At 35.1% G+C, this 25546-nt stretch overlaps 1 protein-coding gene across 3 annotated transcripts in view; it reads left to right on the plus strand.

The window, feature by feature from the left end:
• The first annotated feature begins 902 nt into the window (after positions 1 to 902).
• The window catches only part of lrguk (leucine-rich repeats and guanylate kinase domain containing), a 38348-nt gene continuing 13704 nt past the window's right edge, over positions 903 to 25546 (plus strand). The window contains exons 1-13 of one of the 3 annotated variants that reach the window (XM_088645408.1): positions 903 to 1300; positions 1677 to 1778; positions 4895 to 4976; positions 5172 to 5272; positions 5860 to 5941; positions 6357 to 6481; positions 7854 to 7997; positions 8499 to 8582; positions 9329 to 9415; positions 9753 to 9859; positions 10765 to 10884; positions 15494 to 15590; positions 22887 to 23000. In XM_088645408.1, the coding sequence (XP_088501534.1) occupies positions 1079 to 1300; positions 1677 to 1778; positions 4895 to 4976; positions 5172 to 5272; positions 5860 to 5941; positions 6357 to 6481; positions 7854 to 7997; positions 8499 to 8582; positions 9329 to 9415; positions 9753 to 9859; positions 10765 to 10884; positions 15494 to 15590; positions 22887 to 23000 (1467 nt within the window). In that variant the 5' untranslated portion in view covers positions 903 to 1078. Of the gene's footprint in view, positions 1301 to 1676; positions 1779 to 4894; positions 4977 to 5171; positions 5273 to 5859; positions 5942 to 6356; positions 6482 to 7853; positions 7998 to 8498; positions 8583 to 9328; positions 9416 to 9752; positions 9860 to 10764; positions 10885 to 15493; positions 15591 to 22886; positions 23001 to 25546 lie in introns of those variants that run through there. The other 2 variants (XM_088645409.1, XM_088645410.1) reach the window with 2 other exon arrangements.

The raw sequence follows: 25546 nt of genomic DNA on the forward strand, positions 1-25546 counted from the left end.
GACGTCCTTCGGATGAGGCGTAAAATCGAGGTCCTGACTCTCTGTGGTCATTAAAAATCCCAGGGCGTTACTCGACAAGAGTAGGGGTTAAACCCCTTTTTCCCATTGGCCTTTATCAATCATGGCCTCCTTAAAATCTATAAATTCACTTTGTTTTCCTCCCCACGATGAGTACTGGCTGCCATTGGTGGGGCTGTACATTGGTGGTGGTGGAGGGGAGTCCCCATTACCTGTAAAGCGCTTTGAGTGGAGTGTCCAGAAATTGTAAGGAATTATTATTATTATTATTATTATTATTATTATTATTATTATTATTATTATTATTATTATAAAACAGATATTCAACGAATCATTTTAGGCTCGTCTCTCAAGGCAACGGTTCAGGTTCCACCTGTTCAGTTCGGACGTGTCTGTCGTGTTACTGTACGTCTCATTTGTTAATTTGGTGCGAGCACAAAGGGTCTAAAGGCAAGAAAAGCACGCCAGCACACTAGTATCTGAAACACATTTCGATCCACCTCTAAATTTTGTTTTATAATGTAAGTAAAATGAATATGTTGTATAATGAATATCGTTTACTGGTTTATTGCCATATAATGGTATCCACAGAAACACTTTTCTTTAGTTAACCACGAGTATACAGTATGTTTCAAAGTACCGTCATAAAATCTTTCCTTCTAAAGATAATGTGCATAAGTCTAATAAACCACTAAATACGTCTCTTGACAATACAATCTATTATTCATTGATAAAACTTTCTACAGTGTTTAGTGATTAAGTAATCCCCATAGTGGGAAAAAACAACAACATCACCTTAAAGAAAAACGTCCAACATGATGTTTACACGGGACTTGTCACAACGTTAAACTAACTCCTTTCCAAGCTTTCCGCCTCTGTTTTAATTCCCAGAAACTACAAGTCCCGGCATTCAGTTCGCCTTCCTCAGCCCCATCGTTGTGTTGTTGCTTGGCAACAGTATAGTACACAGTGGGACTCGGTTTGAGAGTTTCTTTTTTGGCTTGGGTGAGCCGCGTCAACATAATGCCAGCAGAATTAATTCTGAAAATACACGTCTAAAATGCAAGTTTCGGCGGCTAATTCCATAGTGGGGCTTGGGAGCCCCTGCCTTTCTCCTGTTTCTCCTAGTGGCAGTGCTATTGCCATGGGGCCTCTGATGATGCAGGAGAAAGTAGACACTGTGCTCCGTTCAGACACGCCTGAGGTACTCGAGAGTCCCCGTAGTCTCAGAGAGCCTCCAGAATACTCCAGCTCTGGGGAAGAAGAGCCAGCCATGGAGGAGGTAATATATAAGATCAACAAATGCCTATGAAACGAACAAAAAATATTCTTCTATAAACTCAGTTTGTCCGTTTTTTTGTAAAAATCCAAACTGGTATAAGGCAACATGCATAACGCAGAAACGCTTTGCGTATATACAGGTAATCACGAATGCAGCTTATGGTGCTCAGTAGTTTTATAAGTGTTTATGAGTTATTTAGCATTTATAAAACCAAAAATACCTTCCTGTTTAGACACACCCTGTTATCAAGCACAGGTATCGCCCCTGCTGTACACCTGGGTAGGCTGAGGTTAAGAAAGGGCTGCATAAGGAACTGTTTAGAGCAGTGGCTTGCTTGCTTGCTTCACCCATCACTGTTTTTTAACATGTTTTTAAGGAGGTTGCTCAATTAACTGAAGAAGATGTTTCTAGCGGGTTATCAAGCTTGGGGAATTCTGCATCTGGACTGGAACATGTCTATCTGCACCTTTCATTACCAGTGAGTCCGTTCATCATATACTGTAGCATAGCCTAACAATTATAATGTGTTCCTACTGTAGGACTGTACTGTCTTACGTGGCCCTCCTTGTTGTGTAAAATGTAAACTAACATAATTCTGCTAAAATAATGTTAAAGTTTTTGCTGCTTCTATAATGGCTGCTTCTTAATTTTCTGGTCTTTTGACACAGTGATCAATCATACAGTACTTCCTTTACAAAAGTCTTCTTTTTATATTTTATATGCCCCAAAAGGTATTGGGGCTTTGGTCCTCTGCCAAAAAAGACTGGGATAAAAACTGAAACAATCAAGTTTTTGTCATAGGGGACCTTAGTATGGTAGAAGAGAAAAGCTAATGGTCTTTCAGTAGGGAATGAACTGCAAGAGACATGAAAGATAAATTGTAGTACAGCAATTATGCTGAGATATAAAATAAAATGCTTTTGTTAACAACAAAGTTTTTGGTTACATATACTGCATCAAAATGCAAAACAGTATGTACTGTAAGTGCAGTATACAGTATATGATATTGCTGTTGATAAAAGCAAAATCTGATTTTACCAGTTTAACAGTTTAACAGTTTAACAGTTAAAGTTTGAGTTTAGAATATCTCAGATGAAAAGTTTTACACCTGTTCCTGGAGCTCCAGTGTGTCTGCAGGGTTTCATTCCAGCTCAGCTCTTAATGAGCTAACCCTAGTGGTTACTGCCTGAATTGGACCAATTTAGCAGCTTTTCCCAACCCTACAGGTGCTGTTGCTTTAAAGAGATCTAGAAAACCTGCAGACACACTGGTTCTCTGGGACAAAGACTGGAAACCCTTGTGTTAAAGGTTTCTTCCAGGGCTGTCTCTGATGACCAAAAGTGTCTATAAATGCCACTTTTGGAAGAAGCCTTAGATACTTGCACGCTTCCTTGATGCCTCCGTTTAAGGCAAGTAGGATGCTTTTATAGGTAAAAAGTAAAAAGCCTAACGAATTCTGCACAAACAACTGGCCTGGAACTCCTGGTGTACTCTCTTCAGGACACTGTACACTTTGGCATGTAAATTGTATTAATGTCTTCATGGAATAGTATTTATAACACAGAGGGCTCTAATTTGACTTCTGGCACTCCACTTTGCTCTAGAGCTGAGGTTTTGCAGTGCTCTTTATTTTGTTTTTAGAATCATGTTTAGGTCTGTATTCCAGCATGAGCACTAGGATTGAATGTATCTTTCGGAAGAGTGACCTAATTTTCAATTGAACACAAAATTTTTCGGTGACCTTAAGAGTGCATCACACGTAAAAGTAGTAAAGGATTTTGTATATTGGGGATACACAGGGAAGACAGAAAATACATTAATACAAAAAGCAAAAAAAAAAGTTTTATTTTAATGCATGAGCATAATTATCTGAGAGTTGTAGATCTTCTTCCACCCTTTCTCTCTCTCTTTATTCTTCCCTTCTCTTTTTTGATTACATGCCTTGTAATCATGAAAATATAGCCTATGTAAGCAGAAGTAAAAAGTGGGATGTTTCTGCTTACTACAGTTATAAATTACTTTTAAGAGAATGATCCCTAAATGATTTGTACTGTAGCACAGTGGGGTTTAGAGATTTAGAAAACATTTTATGTTCCTTCATTGAAACTGCCTAAAAGAAGATTTTTATTTGTAATATGCTTTTTTTCAAAGGATGGTAGCTTCTAAGTTATCAAACAGCCAGGTACACTAGCTGCTTTAGTAAACGTGAAAGGACAAGCACTGCAGATATTTATAGGGCTTCAAAAGCAGAGGCAGAGGAGTCTCAGACATCTTTCTTATAATTATAACTGAGTAGTGAAGTATACATTTGTGTAGTTTCATGCCATTGATGAAAGTTATTAATCTGTTTTTAACCAATAAACCACAATTGAATGTACTTAGAAGGAAATGCAGATACTTATGATAGTCAGTGTTGCATGGGGATGCTTTTGTATGTGTTGTGTACAGTGAAGTGAATGTGATAATACAGTAGCTCATTTACTGTAGATTGAACAGTAACAATAACATGCACACCAATTATATCAAGCTCCAAGAAACATTGAAAGTCAGTATGTTATTAGCAAAGTACAATATGAGTACAATTTAAAAAGTGTAAAGATTTTAATGATTTTCTTTGTATTATAGTTTAAAACTGTGGCTCGGGTAAACTTTACTACTTTATGGTAGGGTCTTGTGTATAAAAACCTATATTAAACATCCAAAATTAAACATAAATAATTACTTCAATCTGAGGAGTAGATGTTTTTACATCACTGTGGTGGTAGAATGCTGTCCCACAGCTCTTGGGTCCGGTGTTCAGTTCCAGATTGGGTAGCCTTCTGTGTAGTTTGCACATTCTCCAGTGTTCACATGGGTTTTCACAAGGTGCTCCACTTTCCTCTCACCTTCCAGAGACAGTGGGTATCTCTGAAATGTGTGTGTGCCTTGCAAGAGACTTTTATCACTTCCAGGATGTAGTCCTGCCTTGTGTCCTGTACTTCCACAGTGACCCTTACCAGGGGCAGCTAAACAGCTTTCGGACAGTGGATGGGTATTTCATAACTTAGAGCAAAATTATAGAATGTATATCCTGCTTTAAGGCCCTTTGTGAGTGCTTTAAATGCTGAAAACCATTCAATTTGAAGAAATTCCTGTATGTGTCTTAAACTGCTAACAAACATTCTGCATGTGGAGGATTAGAGGATTATAGAGGCAAAGACTTCACACACTTACAGAAGTGACAGAACTCTGTATTTCCACTAACCTACTGACTACTTCACCATGTTTAACATACTGTAGGTATCATTTGCAACTATTAGAAATGCTTTTAAGTGAGGCCTGTTATTTTTTATTTAAATATATCTTTCTCCACACATATTAACTACCTCCTAAAATGTCTCCTTCTGACACTGATTAATAGTAAATAATATATTTGAAAATCTCATTCCTGTGAAATTATGAGAAAACTTCAAGAGGAGAGAACTGAAATAATTTTTTTATTAAATAAATATTTATTTGTCTTCACAAATCTGTGTGCATTAATAGTGCATGTGTTTTCGACATGCTTTAACCATATGTAAATGTGTTTGAATTAACTCTTACTTGTTTCTGTAGGGGCGAAATTTACGAGACATATCTATTTTGTGCAATTATGTCCATCTACAAAAGCTTGAACTTTCACACAATAAGATTCAAGGTATGGTTTAAAACATTCTACTTTTAAATTATCCTTAGTTTTCAACATGGGAAATTAAAAAAATACAATGATTACTCTTAAATCAATCTTTCATATTTCTGATATTGTAATATCTGTAAAGAAATGCTAGAAGAATTGAAGAATAAAATATGTAAAATGCTCATAACTAATATACTATATATTGATTTTTTTTAGATTTATCCTGTGTTAGCTATATGCCATATCTAATCAAACTTGATGCTTCTCATAATGAACTTGAAGAATATTTTGGATTTGAGCCACCAAAAAATCTTACGGTAAGTTCTTTATACAAGGAATTAACCTAATAAAAAGACACTCAGGATAAACTTTAAATATTTGCAATGTATTGCAAGATGCAAAAATCTTTATTTATAGAAGTATCTGTGCACTCCTACTGGTAGATCAGTAAATATTGTTACAGAAACATTAGCTTACTCCTGCTTCAGCATAGGTAGCATATTTGTTCACATCTTTCAGTTCATAAATGAGAACGTTTGTCTTTGATCTGCAGTCATTTTTAATCACTTATTTTGTCGTGCATATCTAAATGAATTTAGAAAGCAAGCAGTTAGCTTTTTATCCAATCCTCTTGTAGTTTGGGTCTTCATAAAATATTCTATTTATTTTGAACATTGTTTTTGAATGTCCCTTGCTTGTATTTTCGTTGCCATAGCTACCAACAAGAAACCACTGATCTGATTCAAGAAGTCTATGTGTATCTGCTTTGTTCTTGATGGTTGCTTTTAATTAATTGGAGGAAAAGGGCAAGGAAAGGATGACTTTATGCTTTCATCGATCATAGATAACCTTTTCAATGCAGTTTCCAAAGAAAACTGAGTTAATTAATATTTTTTTGTTACAGGAAGTAGATTTTTCATACAACCGGATGTCTGAAATGAAGGATTTATCTGTTTACTCATCTCTGAGTAAGCTTATTCTGGATTGTATCCTTTATTAGAAGAAAAGATGCTACAGCACATATATCTATTTTTGTTTTTCTATAAAGTACAAAAGGACACCTTGCAAAAATTTGGTAAATGTACTGTCATTTTTGGTGTGATGGTAATGATTCTTCTTTTATCTAACTCTTTTATCTAATAACTAGCAATTTTATGTATTTCCTTACTTGTAATATTAATAAAAATGCAGGCTGATGTTCCAGTTATTTAGAAATGTAAACTGGATTCCACTACTGTCAATTTTTTACTCTTTCTAAGCAATGAAATTATCAGTATGGTTCTCAGTAATAAGTGGCTGACAGACTGAGTCACTTTAAGACGCTTGCAAGACTTATAATAAATATCACTGACATACCTGGAACTTGTAATCTTTTTCTTAACACTTCTCAAAATCTGACAGACAATGAGTTTGTCGAAATTAAAGGCTTGGAAAAGTGTAGCAGCCTAACTCATCTCAGTCTGGGAAGTAATAGGATTTCACATATAGATGGATTAGACAATCTGCCTATTAAAGAACTCTGGCTGGTAAGTTCTGAAGTACTTTCCTTTACTCTCTGAGCTAAATATGTTCTTTAGATAGTCGTCTAATTTCTAAAGCCTCAGCAATTCTTCTTCATGGTAAGGTATTTGATTCTGTATTTTAGTAGATTTCATGGGACATTAATGCAAAATTTTAATTAAAATAATGTTATTGATTAAATAAGAGAAATGGTTGCATTAAACAATAAGTAAATGCAATCCTGGTTGTCGTCCTCTTGTCAGTAGAATTAATTGTCTTATGTTTTAAATTTAATCGCAGATGAAGATTTAATATCCCAGATATTAATAGGTTACAATATTGATTATTGTATTATCTTTATGTCTTGAAATCACTAGTTTTCCTACTTTTTGTACAGCTTGACAAAGATTTCCTTAAGCTTTAATCATTTCCTTTAGTATTACTGTACAAACACATTGTACAGTATATCTGCCCTTGATACATTTTTACTTGATAGATTTTAAAAGCTAGTACATTCTTTTTATTCCAAATACAGTAAATATTCTTGCATTAACCCACCCCAGTGTCCCTGCACCCAGAAAGATAGAAATCCTTTACATTTTAACACTACATTAACATATTAGAAATATTAACTGTATGTACTGTATATTTTCTTTTAGACATGGTCTATCATACTCTAAGTAACATACTGTAGAGTCTACAGTATATTTGATATGCAAAACTGTATTGAATTGTATTTTTGAAGATAAAAAACACGTTTATTTGTAAGTTGAAATAAGATGACATCTTCTTGAAGTTTTGCATACTTTACACAGTGCTAAACTCTTTTATTAAACAAGGGTCTGTGATAAATGCAACCATATGGCATGTCAGCATGTATCCAGCACCTCGCAATTCTAATTACATTTTGGTTGCCCTTTATCGGAATAATTCTTCTAAATCAGATATTGGAAGCGCTTCATTAACGATCACCCTTGGTACCTGCTACTGGGGAAAGTAAACCTGGAGTTCATTCAAGCTTTCTCACAGCCAGCCCCTGTCAGTGTCCAGTCTTGGGCCGTCAGTGAGGAAATAACTCCAGAGTTTTGAGGGCTGGATGGTCACCAGCCCCCTGCTGTTCGTCGTCAAGAATTATGCGAGTTCTTTGGCTAGAACTTGAGTTTAAATGACAGCCTGACTGACAGGGGCTGGGATTAAAATTCATAGCCCTGTGACAGAGAGGGTCAAAATACAAGTAAACCAACATGTTGAGAAGTCACACTGGCACAACTCCAGCTTCTAACTGTCATCCATCAGATTACCTGGGAATTAAAGTTGGCACTCGGTCAGACTTTAAAGGCCTCATCAGTGCACAGTTGCTGATTTCATCAAGTGCATGTTTTGTTTGTTAAATCACAGAGGGGTAATCAAATACAGAAAATTGAAAATCTGGAGAACCTTCAAAATCTGCAAGCTTTGGACTTGTCCTTTAATAAAATCCAGAGTCTGTGCGGGCTTCAGAATCACGATCTCCTTGAAACCATCAATCTTGAGAGCAACCAGGTTGTATGCTTCTGTTTTTTTTTTTGTAAATTTGTATTTCGTAAGATTTATACAGTATATGTAGGAGATTGTTGAATCTATGGAAGTTTTAGACTATCAATTCCATAGACCATGTAAGCTCCCTAACAAAATTAAATATTATGCTGTATATACATTAAAATATATTTATGAAACCAACAAATCTGGAACATATTGATGTTGGAAGCTAGATTCTCTTGATACCTATGTATTTATATTACAAATGATATGTTATTTCCTTTTATTTTCCATTTAGACACACATAAAGCTAGTGTAAATGCATTTACTTCCATAACGTCCAGTGTGGTGAAAAAGTACATCCCCTCAAAAGTTTATCATTTACATAATTGACATGTTTGACCTTCACCTAGTCTTCACCTGACCTTGTGTTTGTAGTATGAAATGTATTGATGGTTTAAGCAATATGTTTAAATGAATGTTTGCAAGTCTCAAGGTATTCATCAGCACTTTTTCAAAACAAAGCAGATAAGTGAAATAGATGAAGTCAGACACATTCATGATCTTCCTCTACTTCGGGACCTAAATCTGCTGAGAAACCCCATTCAGGTTAGTAACTATAATGAAGTTGACAGGCAGCATTGCAGAAAATGTTCAAATCACAAAAATTGCAAGTGTAATACCTGGTAACAATTTAGGATAAGGAAGGACTTGAAAACAACAATCAATCAAAGCTTCTTTTTACCTTATAACATTTAATAGCAGTGTTACCAACTTGTAGCCCAATATTTTTGTCCAATCTCAGAAGCAAAGCTAGGTCTAATTAAGTACTAGGATGGGAGACTTCTAAGGAAAATCAGGTTGCTGCTGGAGTATGTGTAGGTGACATTATTTCCTCTGGACCTGAATTTCCAAACCAATGCTCCAATGGTGACATGCTGTATGAGGTGCAATTCTCTGGTGAAGGCATTAAACTAAAGTCCTGACTACTTAATCATTAAAATTCCCATCACAGCTGTTTATAAGATTAACACTGGTAGCTTTTGGGCTTGTATAACCTGTCTAAATTTCCATTTTAATTTCATTATGAAAGTTGTGTTGTTTCTCTGCACACAACACAGAACAGAATGGCCGCCATTTTTCAACTAGACAGATGATGCATTTCAGCTGTTCTGTGTGTTCTTGTGATTTTAAATTGGAACCAAAAACAAAAAATAGTATTGTATATCTTAAATATCCATTTTTTGTTAAGAAAAGCAGCTTAAGATTTGTGTTAAAAAAGTGCTTTATTTTCATTTGATTTTTTAATGACATCATTTAATGTTAAAAAGCTAACATTATAATGTCATTCTTAGGAGCAACCTGATTACCGACTCTCTGTGCTCTTTCTACTACAAAGACTGACCCACTTGGATCAAGAGAGAGTGAAAGCTGAAGAAAAGGTAATCTGCATACACATAATGTATTTTCTCACAGTATTTTTTTATATATGTTACTGTGCCATTTCAAGTATTTCTTTTAGAGAATACATTTTGTATATAATACTTTTGATTTAAGGCTCTTATATATTCATTTTATCGTACTGTATATGCTAGACTACACTACACAATGAAAAATAATCCTGTAACTTCCTACCTTCCAGGTGGAAACATATTCCAATGTCACATAATAAAGGTTTTAAAATTTAAAGTGAAGATAAAATAAAGATGAACACTGATTTAGAGAAAACAGAGTTCTATAGTTATGTTTCCTTATAGACAGTTTTCTATGTCATTTCAGGTTGCAGCTGTCAATAAATATGACCCACCTCCTGAAGTAATTGCTGCCCGAGATCATATGACACATGTGGTATATCAGATAATGCAGCCACAGTTAATCTACGACAGGTAAGAAGTACAGTATCTGTTAGTTTTTAACTGTAGGGGGCAGCCAGGCATTGACTATTCCAACAAGTTTACCATTATTGCCATCAGTTCAAGACAACCTTTAATACGTATTAATAAAGCAAAGCTGCTAATCCATTGATTATGTATAGTAACCTGGGAAAAAATGTCAAAAATACAGAACTTGTTAGCTTACAGGAGTTAAAAGGTTTATTTCCAAAGTATGTTGGCTGCAGGACAGCTCTGGTTGAAAATAACCTTAGATGTCTAATGTTGTAAACATAACAAAAATTTAATTTATGTGGTAAAAAATGTAATAACAGATAATCATTTTAAAATGATTTTTCATTGGGTTACATCTGTAGGTTAGAAAGTCAGTTACCCAGTATTACCCAGTATTTGTGATAAAGTTCACTTCATGTTACACAGTTGTCCTATTTTAACATATTTACATATTGTCAACCTTTCATTATCTGTTATTACAGAAAATATATTATTAATACCATGCTTTCTTATATCACAAGCCATTTTTTTCCATTAATTAAAATTAAGATGGTCTGTTATAATATAAAGCCAAACTTAATGGATTGCTGCTTAGCTTAATCATTGAGTGGAAAGGCAAAGTATGTGTCCACATCTGTATCTGCCTACAGTGTATCAGTATTGGTATGTACTGTATATGTATATTATATTAAGATTATTTATTAATTTAATTTAGTATAATAAATATTTCTTATGAAACTGTTCTTCCATATCAGTAATGCTTCTTCTAAATTAATCCTCGACAGTCTTTATAATTTAAATAGAAGGAGACAATAGTTACAGTAAGTCTACAACTGTATAATCACTGTAGCTTTAACATTACTGAAAGAATATGCAATTAAAGGTAAAGGGTTATATTTTTTTAGCACCCTGCCCAGCTTAGATGCTCCCTATCCGATGTTGGTCCTGACAGGCCCCCAGGCTTGCGGGAAGCGAGAACTTGCTCATAAACTGTGTCGGGAATTCAGTGACTTTTTTGCATATGGGTAAGTCAGAGCATCTGGCAATGCTCGGTCCCTGCATAAAGATGCATAGAATGATGTACTAAATTCGCTGAAAGAACAGATGCTAAATTCACACAGATAGCATCCTTGAAAAACGTGCATCCAACTGTGATCTGTCTCATAGATCAAATTATACAGCTTGGAACAAGAAAACCACAGTGACAGTGCAAACACAAGCCGAGTCTTTAGGAACTTTGAGATTTACGAATATGCACATCCTAGTGTTTCATTCTTTGTCTGCTTATATATGGGAAAATAATAGTTATAGTATTCTGTAATAAAACATAGAAACTATATTTTGTTCACTGAAATTCTCACAAACCAATCTTGCAATAGTGATGTGCCTTCAACATCAATCTGCACACTTTTTGTCTGACTTTGCCATCTGTTCAACAGCAGTGGATTCACCTGGGATATACGTGAAGCGTGTCTGTTTTGTAATTGACATCGTTATGTACTGTTTGAAAAACTACAGTGCCCTCCAGATTTACTCATACCCCGAAGACATGAGAAACAAACTCATGTAACAGAATGATTGGATACTGTGTCCTGCTGAAAACAAATCATTCTGCAATCTTAACAGAATAGCATTGAACAAAGTAATAGTCATAAACTCCAGAAAATAGTAAAGTGTCACATTTATTCGCACCCCTGTAGTCAGTAATTGTAAATTCTAAGGCATGCATTTCACGAACAAGAGAGCACCCATATTGTTCTGACAATTCTCAGGCAAGATTTGTGACCATTTATTTAGCCAAAATTGTTCTAGATTCTTTCCGACTTTTGTTTTCTGTTTGTGAACTTTCTTTTTGAGCCCAAACCACACATATTCCATTATGTTAATGTGTGGAGATTGAAATGGCCAGTAGTGAACATTTATTTCGTTCAAAGTTAACTATTGTATTTCATCTGAAATGCTAGTAATAAATCCTTGTCATACTGGAATATCAATTTCTGACCAAGCTTAAGCTTCTTGGCAGAGGGAACCAAAATGGTGAATGTTGGTGAGACTCATAGATATAAAACAAGCCTAGAATACAAAATAGACCTTGTGCGTTACTTCACAGTGGGCAAATGTTGGCAAAGGTCAAGCTGATGACAGCAGCCTACAGCAGCAAGTCACATTTGTGTCTTCTCCCTGACCACTGTCTCGGTAGCCTTAAACTATTTTAAAGTAAAAAAATTAAAAGTTGTAGACTCAGCTATTTGTGGAAGTCAAAGACCATTTGCCTGCAGTATTCGGAGAGCTCCTTGACCTTAACCATCATGGTGCATGCTACTACTGAATGTCTTCAATGTGTTATCACCTTTTTTACCCTAGGGAAAATGGAAAACTTCAGAGGCTCCTACAGTACATACAGTAGTTCTGCAGGCTTCCATTGCACTTCAAAGAGCAGAATGTCTTTGCATTTCTGTTGGACTTTATTTGAAGGATTACTTTGAAGTGAGTGAACAAATGTGACATTTGTTTTTTCCGGGAATTCAGATAATAATGGATGACAAATATAACTTTGCTTTATGTAAAGGTATTACAGTTAAACATAATAACACTTTGAGAATTATTTGACTTGTTGGCCATCTCAACCTCCAGACTTGGATTGAATCAAACTCAAGATTATTCAAAAAAGAGACTAAAAGATTAAAGGACCTAGAACAATTCTGCCTACAGTACTTCCTTTCAGAAGTGCTAGAACCTCAAAGTAAAATACAGAAGGTGTTTTGTCAGTGCATTCCATGTCAGAGAGGGATTTACAAAATATTAGCTATGGGGCGTGAGTAAATGTGACACTTTGTGGCTTCTGTATTTTAATAATTTATGAGAAATCTTACTTTTCTTTGTGCAATACTGTTAAGATTACAGTATGTTTTTTTATTTTTTAAGAAGGGCAGTCTTCAATCTGTAAGTCATTCTCTTATATCACGTTTTTGGTCCTATTTCATTGAGGATATGAATAAATCTGGAGGGAAAGATATGTCTAAGTGTATGACTTTGATCTTAATGAAAATTTACAACTATTTCAAAATTTGAGCCAGTAAAACATGGGCTGCTTTTTTACTCCTACATTAAAAGTCCATGTCCCCTTTTAATACAGAACTGTTCTGAAAACCATATGGCCATGTTTTTGGTTTTCATTAAATTTGTCAGTTTAGAAGCATGGAAAGTGCTCTTACAATGCAGAGCAATTCCTGTCATAAGAAAATTAGAGATGGAACTGAAAATAAAAAAAAGAAAGTTAGGCATGCACATTTTCTAGGTATAATATGTAAAAAGTAGATATAAAAAGTTTAAGAATATTTTTTGTTGTTAAGTTAATTCATGCAGAAGCCAATTAGGAGTCTTAATTAATTCTTAATATTGAAGGCTGTGATAAATGGTTTAGAAAGTGCTTTGTGGCAGTAATTTGCAATCAGATGTAGACCCATTATGTCTGTATCAGACCTCTTGTCACTTCTGTTGTCTTTAATGTTACATTCTAAGGATAGTACAGTAGGTGCATCATACTGTATATCCTTTTTATTTCACTGAAAATACTGGATACCTCAGGCTGGACTTGATTTTAACTGTTAAAGACCAGGTAATCACTTTGAAAGTCACTGTCAGCTTACTATTTGAAAGATATCTATTGGTTCTTTTCTGTTTTAGTTTTTTGTTATCCATTTCTATGTCAATGAAGAACTCAGTATTTGTTGACTTGCAGACACATATTCTGGCAGTTACTGGTGAAAGTACTGGCTTCTAAATGCAATAGCAAATACCACTGAGTGAAAGCAAAAGCATTTTTTCCACCCTTTTGATGATGAATTATGTTGTTTCACTCTGTGGTATCCTAAAACATGCAGTCAACAGTTCTGTAAACCTTCTGGTTCATGATAGCTGCCACACATCGCCCAGCTGAGAGTTATATTTAATTAGTGGATGCAAAGCATTTTGGAAGTCTACAAGATAAAACATACTTAATAAACACAATTGCAAAGGCATAGTACAACCTCTACTTTTTCAAGAAATGTCTCAGTGAGATTCTTCATTCAATTAACTACTATCAAATGGGCTAGGGGTCCTCCTCTCATTTATTACCTTTCTTATGGTCTGATTTACTGTTTAAGCTCAAAGTGGAATTTAGCCTTCCTTTAGAACAAGTGCCAAGACCCCATCCTTTAGAACAGTGTCATTAGACAATGGCCGAATTAAGTGCAATCCAGCCCCAGACATGCTTAGCTTCAGACAAGATCTGGCTACAATTTACACTGCTGACAAGGTGTCCTGTAATGTTTATTACAAAGTAGTACATTCCGTTAAAAGTTTCTCCTAAACTTAATATCCATATTTTTAAAAAATATTTGGTACTTTTTCTTAGTGTGATTTACATTTTTGAGTTTCTGCAGTGCAAGTATCATACAAAGCAATTAGTTTGAATATCAGTTTTTAATAGTAGAATAATAATTATCTCCCATTACCCAGTGACCCCAATTTCTATGCTGTACTAAAGCAATAATTTGACAGTATTTTAATGATGTGAATGTTTGAGTATCTGGCAAAAAAATGGCTTTAGGCAGCTTTAAATCTCATTAATCCAGAGCATATGCAGAAGCAGGTCAGGGCCTCTCTTCTTTAAAGCACACATTTCCACCAGGTGCTGGAGGGGCCATTCTTTCACTGTAACATTGCGAAACCCTTTCTCTTTTTTGTCAAATAAAAGATAGCTATTCTTTGACCCTGTACACGCCTTTGAGGACATTGAATTTTTCTGTAAACCCATTTGAAGCCTACACAAAAATATTTTTCTCTTATTCTTCTTCTCTACTTAAGCTATTATAATATTTTGTTTTTTTTCCTCATTTTAATTCACTGTACACAATGTTTATACCACCCAGAAGTACAAAAATATTGAAAGCTTTTTTTGTTTTGACATTTATTAAAACATTCACCACGATAGCAAAAATGTAATTGGCAGAAAACAATTATATATTGTTCCACACTGATTGTTAAGCAATTCATAGTTTTATATATGAATATATAATATGAATCCATGAAGAAGAACTTTAGCCATAACTCACATACTCAGAATTATTTTGCCTATAACACTATATATTACCTTATCTGAAATCTGTAGCAGATTCTAGTAGGCAGTCTTTGGCACTGCCTGTTAAAAAGAGTAATGCATAAATATTTTACATTTTAGGTAGTAATAAATAACAATCAATATAAATGCGATACACCTGTTTCAAGATGTCAGTTTTATCATTGCAAGAAAAACAAAAACAATAATTTTTAGATATAAGCCAACACTGGAGTATGCTGCTAAATAATATAGGTACTGTATACAGTATAGCTTGTTGTACTAATATGTAGAATTTTTATGTATTTGAAATGCCATTCATACAAGCATGAAAAATAATACAATAAGTTAAACACAGATTTGAATCAAGTATTGGTATATTCTCAAAAGAGTTGTCTGAATCTTTCACCAGGAATATAATGAATTTACTGGTGTGCAGTAAATGAAAAATGATTTACAGGAATGTGCATATCCATATTTGGAATACAATGATATGATTTTTATGCTTAGATGATTTTTAATATATTTTTTAGTGCCTGTCACACAACGAGAAGTCCTTATTTCGGTGAAGTAGATGGAGCCGATTATCACTTTGTCTCAGAGGAGATTTTTGAAAACATGATCTGCATGGTATGTCATTTTTTTTTAAACTGAATCTTATCAAAATAAATATTTTACAGAATATTTTATTGACTTTCACAGCTGGTAATAAGTAGAAGAAGTAGAGCAGAGTGTATTGTTGTCAGTTTTGTGATCATATAAATTAACATGATTTTAGAAATAATATTTGGTGTCACACAGACCACATTAAGCTTTCTTCTGAAAATGGACGAGTTCCCACTGGGAATTTTTCCCACTGGGATTTTTTTCATCATTATGTTTCTTCAAGAGCCAGTCAAATCCAGATTTTACAAATCAGTTCAGTAATTTTGCAATGCCAGCAATAGAGAATTTCTAAATTATTTTGTTATGGGAAAAAAAAGCATTTTGGGCTACTCAACCATACAGCATACACATTTTAGTGTCTAAAAAAGATCTTCCAAGATCTAAATTAGGGTTTATTGCTGCACATTTCTGTCTTTCGATGAAAATGTAAGATTCTAAGTGATATGCAGATAATGTACATTGCAGAATTATATGGTAATATTTTAACTTAGTTTTAGAGTTTTAATTATACTGATATCTAGCAAACAGATTTCATAACTCCCAAGTGATTTTGAAAAAAAAAATACTTTTCTAAATAGTCATGACCGAAGAAATTGTTAGGCAAAAATAAGTATTTAATATATTTTGCAAGCAAAATTCTCTGGCACACCAGTTATTATACTAAAGTTTTGCTCAATATTATTGTTTAAAGATTGTATTCATGCTACTGGATATTTATTTGTAGAATGTTCTAAGTAATAAAGAAGATTAATGGCTTTGATCTCAAATTATAACCTTTTAGTTAATTAAGAAAGGAAGCTAGCACATCAAAGTAATATCTATCATGCAAGATGGAATTTTCCAAGTATGAAAAGAAGGTTATATTAATGTCATATTTCATCTTTGCAGATGTCTGCCACTCCTACATAATCACAACATGCATACATTTAGGAGTTCATAAAAGTTTATATATATTATTTTCTAATAACCACGTTGAAAGAGAAAGCTATGTATTCTATGTAATGCAGTGTGAGTCTGCTAAAAGTAATCACTCAAAGGGATTTATTCATCACACCTACTATATATTTTACCAAGGTGGCAAAGGCTATTATCATCTCATTAGAGTTCAAGAACAGTTACAAATGGGATGATACCATTCTGAGCATCAAGATTGTTTGATTACTTTTGAAAAAAGCTATGATTCTGATTTCAATAATGTAGCTGGGTCTAATGCTTATTTCTGATTCATAAACTGGGTTTACTAACATGGTAGATGTGTTGCCTTAACAGAAGGCAATACCATCTAAACGTCTAATTTCCCACATTTACATACTGAAAATGATTCCTTAGAAAACTGATGATTCCAAAACTGCTATTTACCAGCACGGACAATACCACATACTCAACAACGGGTGGTTAACAGTATAGACTTGTCAACAAAGTTTAATGCTGTTTTGCTCCGAAGTCTCTATATCTGGAATGATTATTTTATCAAAATTGTTTATGTTAATTTAATGTATTTTCTATGTTGTCGTGGTAGCCAACAATTGCACTGTAATATGGAAGCAATTTTTATTTAGTAAGATAATACACAGTACCTTCCACAAATATTAATTCCTTTCGGTGATGATCCACTTAGTTGTACACAGACTGTATTTGTAATGTGAATATTTTAATCTAATCTTGATCTATTCAAACACAACACTTTTAAGGGTGGGAGAAATTGGTAATAAAGTCAAAAACTAAAATAAGTTGATTATATAAGGATTCACACCCCTGAATCAATATTTTGTGAAATCGCTTTGGCAACAAAAACATCTACAGTGCAAGTTATTTTGTGTAAGTCTTTACCAAAAGATGTACAGTAAGATTTTTCACTTGATGGTGCAATTTTCTACCATTCTTTTTTAAAGACTTATTCAAACTCTGTCAGATGGGTTGATTTTGTATTATTGGCGTGCAGTAATTTTCAAGTCTCCTCCCAGAGATTTGAATTACGCCAGATTCAAATAATGAAATTGATTGTGTCAATCAAGAACACTCACTCTCTTCTTTTTAGACCATGCCAGTGTAGCGTTGACCTTGTGCTGTGGGTGATTGTCTTGTTGGAGGATGATGTTTCATTCCAGGTTTAGGTTTTTTGAAGACTGACTCATGCTTTCATCAGTTTTCTTCTCAGTCCTGACAAGCTTCCCAGTGCCAGCTGATGAGAAGCAGACCCATATCATAATGCTGCCATCACCATACTTGACAGTAGATACTGTATGGTGCTGAGTGGGTAATATGCTATATTGTGCTCGCACTACTCGTAATGTATAACATTTAGGCCAAAAATGATCAATATTGTCTTATCTGACCACAAAACCTTTTGCCTCATGTTTGCAATATAAGTTAAATGCTATGAAGAAGCTCAAGTAGGTAGTTGCATCAGCATGCTTAGGCTGCAAACGAAAAGTAAAAGAAAAGAGACACAATGATTCAGCTGTGGAGCCTTTGTCAGGTGTCAGTTTTCACACCTGAAGAAGGCTCCACAGCCGAAAAGTTGTCTCTTCTTTTTTTTTCAGCATGGAATAAACCTTTAATTATTCCTTTGCAGTTAAATGCTACTGTATGTTGGCTTCATTCCAAAATTAAATTCCTACACTCTGCTATGCAGGCCACATTTGTGGACTCACCAGCATATGGTTATTAAATTTAAATTTGTAGCTTCTTCAAAGTCGCTAGTTTCCTCCTTGCTCATTTTAGAGGGGCACCCTAATCTAGGCAGTGTCTGGGTGTTGTGATATCCGTTTCACTTCTTGATGATCTGCTTCACCATGCTTAAAGTGATATTCAGTGTTTTTGATTTTTTTAAATATCCTGTTAGTTAAGGAAGCCTGATGGTTTTCATGATTAAATCTTGAAATTCACATGAAAAATGCTGCCAGGCTGAGAGACCTCACAGAGACAGGTTTATTTATTCTGAGATCATGTGAATCACTATTATTGGACCTAGACAGAGGCCAGTCAGAAAACTGTTACAGTACTTGTCAAAGTGATTTTGCACATCTGAACTAATTTATATCTGTCATAGCAAAGGAGTGAATACTTATGCAATCAACATACAGTCACCTCGATATCTGCAAGTTCTACATTTCCTATTTCGCCTTTTCTTGCAAATTATTAATGATTTTTTCTGCTTACATGTATGCCCATTTGCCTATTCAAAGGTTGAGCATTAAGAGACTAAAAGCAGACTCCAATTTGCACATCTTCATCTTGTGAATCTACTTCACCCAACTTGCATCGGTCTCATGTTTTTCCATCAGGAAAGCATTACAGTGGGTTCGCGTTTTCCGCGAGTTTGAAATACAGGTTTTTAAAATAACGCCATATACCCTTAAGTATATTTTTGTTTAAATTACGTAGCGTGAGTCAAAATAACGCGTGCCGCATAGTTACGCTGTTGGCCACCCGATGCTCATGGCCCGAGTGTCTCGTTGGCGTGTTAGGAATGCTGGTACACAGTGATGCTGTTGTCGAGAATTTTTTTCTCTCTCGCATTTTCTCTCGCTCTCAAATTCCCTTTACAGTAAACATAACTGATGCTTACTAGTATTTTAGGTATTTTTTTGTATTTTATTCATTTTTATGTATACATGTCTGTGTAAACTGTGTTTTTATTTTATACATGTTACAAGTTGATGTATTGAAGGTACTGTATTTAGTGTATGGCACGTCCCATCATTCAAACGTCAAACGTCAAACGTATGCGTGCGGAACACAACTATAGCATTTACCATTATTTTAAATAGGAAGAATTCATTTAAATTACGCTACATTTACAATATGCGCGGGTTTCCGGAATGCAACCCTTGCATAAATTGAGAACCCTCTGTATATATAGGTTCTGTTGACTTAAAAGAAATGTTAAATAACAAAATAAACTTCTGTGGTACCCTAAGTTATCACAGACTCAGTTGTTGTGTGTCTCTTGTGGAAAAGGATAACAAAAACAAATAGAATACGAATTAGACAAACTGCAGAAGCAGGAGAGTGAGTTGATTGAGTGGGAAGTAAGTGGACACTGCTGAATCTCCATCCTCGACCCCCACCTCCTCTCCGTAATAGCCAACAAACCCACTTTTATGTCCAGCCCCTGTATGCAAGCCCCTGTATTTCAACTTGTATTGTGTGCTGTACGTTTAATTTACTTTCTTGTCTGTTATTACTGTGCTGTGATAATAGCATAGACCAAGTAGAATTCAATTCAAAACACTTTGTTGATCCCCAAGGGAGCAATTTAAGCAGCAAGTAGTGCAATATACCACACAATGCAAATAATCCAAATAAAACAACATTACTAAGAAAAAATATATGAACAACAACAAAGGGATCATAAAAATGATTATGAAAGTAACAGTGTGCAATATATAAGAAGATATTAAAGTACATGCACTTTTGTTGATGGGCTCTATCCAGTAGAGATCATAGTGATAAAATGTCTTTACATTCATTGTTTGCAAGCCTGATGGCCTCTGGAACAAAGATACATTTCCTTTTATTTGTCTTGCACTGTGGAGAGCGAACACAACTTCCTGAAGGCAAGTGTTCAAAAGACTGATATGGGATCGGTCTGCAATGATGGCTAGGCCTTCCTCAGGATCTGCCAGACATAAAACTGTGCCAGGAATCTTAAAGGCTCACCAATGATTTTAGAGCTGAGGTTTACAACATTTTGAAGGCAGCATTTGTCTTTCTGATCAAGTGAAGTGAACCAACAGATAAAAGAAAAGGTTAAAATGCTTTTGATAAAAGAGCAATAAAATGTTGATAGAATTATTTTTTGGACTCCAAAGGAATTCAGATTTCTCAGACCATATAAGCGGTACTGGGCTTTGTTCACAATTACATCAGTCTTCTCAGTGAACTTAAGTTTATCATCAAGCACAGTGCCCAGGCATTTGTAACTGTGAACTAAACCACCACAGTCTGTTGTGGGAACTATATTGCTTTGTTTTTTTTTAACAAACAATCACTTCTTTTGTTTTTGACACATTCATCTCGGTGTAAGAAGTATCACACCAGTTAACAAATGTGTCCAGAATGTGTCCTTGTGTTTGTCCAGGCTCTGAGAAAAGAGAGACTAATACAGAGCCATCAGCAAACTTGATGGTATAACAATTTTTCACAGTTGTTCCAACAGTCATCAATATGTGAGGTGAAAAGCAGGGGAGAAAGAACATAGCCTTGTGATGAACCAGTAGAGGTATAAACAGAGTCAGATGCCAACTCATTAAAAAGTTTTTTTAAAAGAAGATTTTGGTCAGAAAACTAATCGTCCACATGATAAGTTGATATTCTAATTTAAAATGTCTGATAAGTGTTTCAGTCAAAATTGGTGGCTGCACTGTGTTAAAGGCTGATGAGTCTAGCTTAATATTTTTTTCTGCTGTATATGTTTATGAAGAACATCTAGTAGAAAAAGTGTAGCATCATTATTTCCCCTTCGAGGACAGTAGGCAAACTGGATCTGACTCTGTTGCAGCCACTGTCTGTGACTTGATTATTTTGTCAAGAGTCTTCATCACTGATGGAGTCAGAGCTATTGGCCTTAAGTCAATGAAAGCTTTAGGTCTGTTCTTATTAGGAGTACGTAAACCTGTAGAGTGCTTCCAAAAAGCTGGGACAGTGCCAGTGTCTACAGAGATGCAGAAACACTCCACTCAGTTTTTCAGCACAATACTTTAGTGTTCTGTCACAAATTACACATACAGTAGTGCTGTATTTACCATAGCAATAAAAACAGGATCTAAAAAGTAAAAAATGCATTCTACTAAGAATCAAAAAATGAATTCTAATACAGGGTAAGCCATAATATCATAACAGAGATCTAATTTTTGTGAACATGCAATATCTTGAACTATAGGTGGGAAACAGTTTGCCAGTTTGACTAAGCTTTCAGCATTCATTTTCAAAATTACTTACTACCAATAAATGCTAACACAATAACAAAAATGTTACATCGGAAATGCTTGTTTTGGCCTCATTCACAAAAAAGGCCCTAATTCGCAAAATCCCCATTTGGGGAGACAAGGTATCTAATCCTCATGAATACCAAGGTTTTAGTGTATTTTCATTTAGAGTTTTTCTTTGCACTTTTAACTCATATTTAACTTCTTTCACCCATAGAAGTAATTCAGTTTGTGGATTCAATACTCACTTAAAAATGTGTTTACTTCATTTTCAACAATTCTACAAAATGGAACATGGAAAGCGTGCTTACGTTTGCAAGGCACTGCAAATATTGTAATTTCTTTGAATGTGATCAATGCCTAATATAAACCTGCATGTCAACAGATAAAACAATTTATTATAGGTGTAGAAGAGCTATAACCATGTCCTGACACAGAACATCCATTTGTAATTCCTCTATATTAATTTTTTCTTCACCTTCTATTCTGGCAATGCTTCGTACTTTTTAAACAAAAAGTGTCTGAAAGCTAAGGGCTCTGAAAGCTGACACCCTGTCCTTTTTAAAGAAATGTTTGATTGAGATCCTCAAATCAATTAAGTAGAAGCAATAATACAAGATTTGCTTTATGCCATTTGTATCTTCATAAATATTTACTTTTACAAAACATACTGTATATAACTAAAAATATAACAATATCATTTCTGAGACAACAAAATGACAAAATGAAACAATAAGGAACAGGTAATACCTTCGTATTACTGTAAAATATGCTGATGACTTGTGTTTTGTTTTGCACACAATTTTTCATCAATGTATTTATGCCATAAACAAAATGTTATGTTATTTATCCTGATGGTGATTTATAAATGAGAAAAAAAGATGTTGCAGTGTTTTATCACAGTAATATGAACACGCAATCTACATGTATTTCTTTGAATTACTTCAAATGTGTGTGTAAGTAATTGCTACCGGTATACAGTACATCTAACAAGGCCAGACTGGGCACAAATATTTGCTTATAGGATTTGGGGGAAATGATTTCTGTATAAAGCCCTGTCATGTTAAGGAGTACATCGTGTAACTTTTGAATGGAAATCAGACATTAAAGTTTCATTTCAATAATATTAAAGTTGTAACTGAAAATTTAAAGTACAGATGATGTGAAAATGTGTCATGTATCTGATGTAGGTATCACCATAAAATGCTGGTCATTGTAAAAACATATTACAATAGCAACAAAGTATATTTTGTGATAATATTATTTATAATTCTGGAACTGTTAATGTGGGAAAAGACCATTAATCTTTCTGCTCCTGTTCCCACAGGGAAAATTTATTCAGACTATGAAATATGGTGGGCATTACTATGGGCTGGCCAGGGAAGCCATTGAGAGTGCAGCCAGGGAGGGCCTCGCCTGCTGCGTCCACATGGAGCTAGAGGTAATAAAATCACTAGAAATGTGCTGTACTGTCCCAAGTCAGTATTTTATTGTTGTCAGCCACATAATGGTCATCACATAAATTATACTCGTATGTAGTCAAACTCTTCACATTTATGCTCCCTCTTCACCTAAATCCTAAACTAGAAATTGTTCTAACTTTTATAATTAATAATTTGCATAACCTAGGACTCTTTAACGAGAATATGTGTAATATAAATGTGTTTGATCATATTTACTGTACATGCATATGAGCACATGTAGATGATCTATCAGTGTTAACACACGTTAAAAATGTAATTCCTGAACTTTGTTCAAGCTAGCCTTTTTGTCTAAGGCAGAGGAATCAAGACTTTCATTACTTTCTAAGTAATAACACCCATTGGGTATTCAAAGTCTTTCCTACAGACATGCTCTTCTTTGGTGAGCAGACGTGCCTGGTGACTGATGGGGTGCTCTGAGCTCCCCGTCCTGAATATTGATCACATGCCTGCAAACATCTAGGCACTTATTGATAGGGATTGATGTGGTTGCAGACTTAAAAACTTAACACACCTTGCTGATGGGGAAAGACATCGTGGGCTTGAGTAGGTTGCAGGAGCACTTTCCCTGACTTCTTCTGGGACCACCATTACATGGTGCCTTGCCTAGTTTGAAATTTTGACCAGGCAAAATTCAGGCTTTTTACATCATTGCAGAGGGCAGAAGCTATTAGTCCAGCTTCCCACCCATGGACCCAACAGCTGCAGCAGTAGTTCTCTCTTTCAGGATTCTTTCATGACCCTGCTTGATGAAACAAACAGAGCCAACTCACTGAGTCATTTCATAAGAAATCCTTTGTGGTAGATACTGAAGGTACTCTAGCACTGAATGGTGTAAACCTTCTTTAAGTTCATCAGGCTGCCCATTTGGGAACTTCCACCTACCTTTGAACTATCTGTTCAAAAGTTTGAATTTTATTCAGCGATACTGTAGATTAGAACCTTTGCCATTCGCAAGCCATTAGTGAAAAACCACATTGCTGGTCTTGCACTATGCCCTTGGACCCTATGGTTAGGTGGTTTAAAAAGCAGTTGTATTTCCCCATTTCTGAGACCATGAGGCCACTTGTTCTAGATACAGCCCTATTGGTTGCTAAGTTAGTTTTAGATTCTCAAGATCGACATAGATGAAGTTTTCAAGACCATGGTAATATTGTACGTATATTTGTAGGTCCCAAGTCCCTGGTGTATTGATGGAACATTTTCCCTGAGGATGGAAAAAAGTCCAATAAGTTGGGCAGAAACCTATGCATGTAGTACTGACGATGCCTGTAAAATTCCTCAACTAGCAGTAATGGCAATCATAGCTGAAGAATCAATACTGATCTAAATGACAAAGAATGTAGTCAGAACAGAAAACAAATAATGAGAATAATCTCTTTAGAAGGTTGGTCTAGATGAACAGTAGCTCCCAGATCACCAACCTCTTTGTAAAGTCTCAACTAAACTCTCCGCTGCAGTAATCTAAGCCAAGGATATAAAAGCACAAACAAATGCTTCTATGGCAAAAAGCTCATCACATATTTAAAAACGTACCCAGAAAACATTAATACAGGAAGGGGAGTAAAGAATGGAATAGTGTTTTATCAATATAATTATTGATATTGTTTATTGTTTCTTGTGTTTACCCCACGCCAGGTTCTCATATTGTAGAATCCACATACAAAAAGCATATGTTTCAGGGGGCTGCCAAATTACTGGTTCCCAAAGGAACCAGTAAGAAACTCTTGCTGAGAGCACAGGTTGAGCCCTATAGCTAAGATGTCTGTGGATTTGAGTCAACTATAATTGGAGTGCCTCAAGCAGCGAGGAAATATTGGCAGAGTACTGCTAGGGTAGGATGGACTTTAGCTTGCCAGAGTCTCCTTAGCTTTTGGCAAAACAGCGACTCCTGTGACATGCCAGGTACCTGTGAGTTTGCAGCGATGTCAGGGAGGTAGTAATTCAACTGTAAGGCACTATTGAGCCTGCAACATGTAAAAGGAGTGGCTGTTAAGCCATAGCTGTAAAATGATGTTTTGACAAGATTGGAGATTCCATATCAGCTGGGCATAAATAATAAAAGTGGTGATAAATCCAGTTTTTAAAAATATATATATACTTCTGTCTCTAAATCACCAGCAACATTCTGGTGTCTTTATCCTTGTGTTTGACAGCAGGAAAGTGCAGCACTCATGGGAAGAGGGCTGCCAGTGCACTGTCCTCATTCTTAGTTAACTGAAATAGACTGAAACAGCAGGAGCTTTTTGAATGCCACATGTTTATCCTGTTACCCACTGAGATGCCTTACTGGCTGAAAGGTTTGAAGTTAATGAATTCTGATTCACAACTTCCAAGAGCAGGTACTGTAAGCCTGACAGCTTGACTGTTATTGATGAAATGTAAATAAATACAGAAATTTCCTTTCTGCCTTTTTTTTTTGGATGCAGCATTCCATATGATGTCTACTCAGTGTGAACCAGTTGTCTTTGTAAGTATTCATACTGGCAATGTAACAATAATGAAG

The sequence above is a fragment of the Lepisosteus platostomus genome, chromosome 9 (assembly GCF_059453375.1).
Source record: "Lepisosteus platostomus isolate fLepPlt1 chromosome 9, fLepPlt1.hap1, whole genome shotgun sequence".
NCBI lineage: Eukaryota > Metazoa > Chordata > Actinopteri > Semionotiformes > Lepisosteidae > Lepisosteus > Lepisosteus platostomus.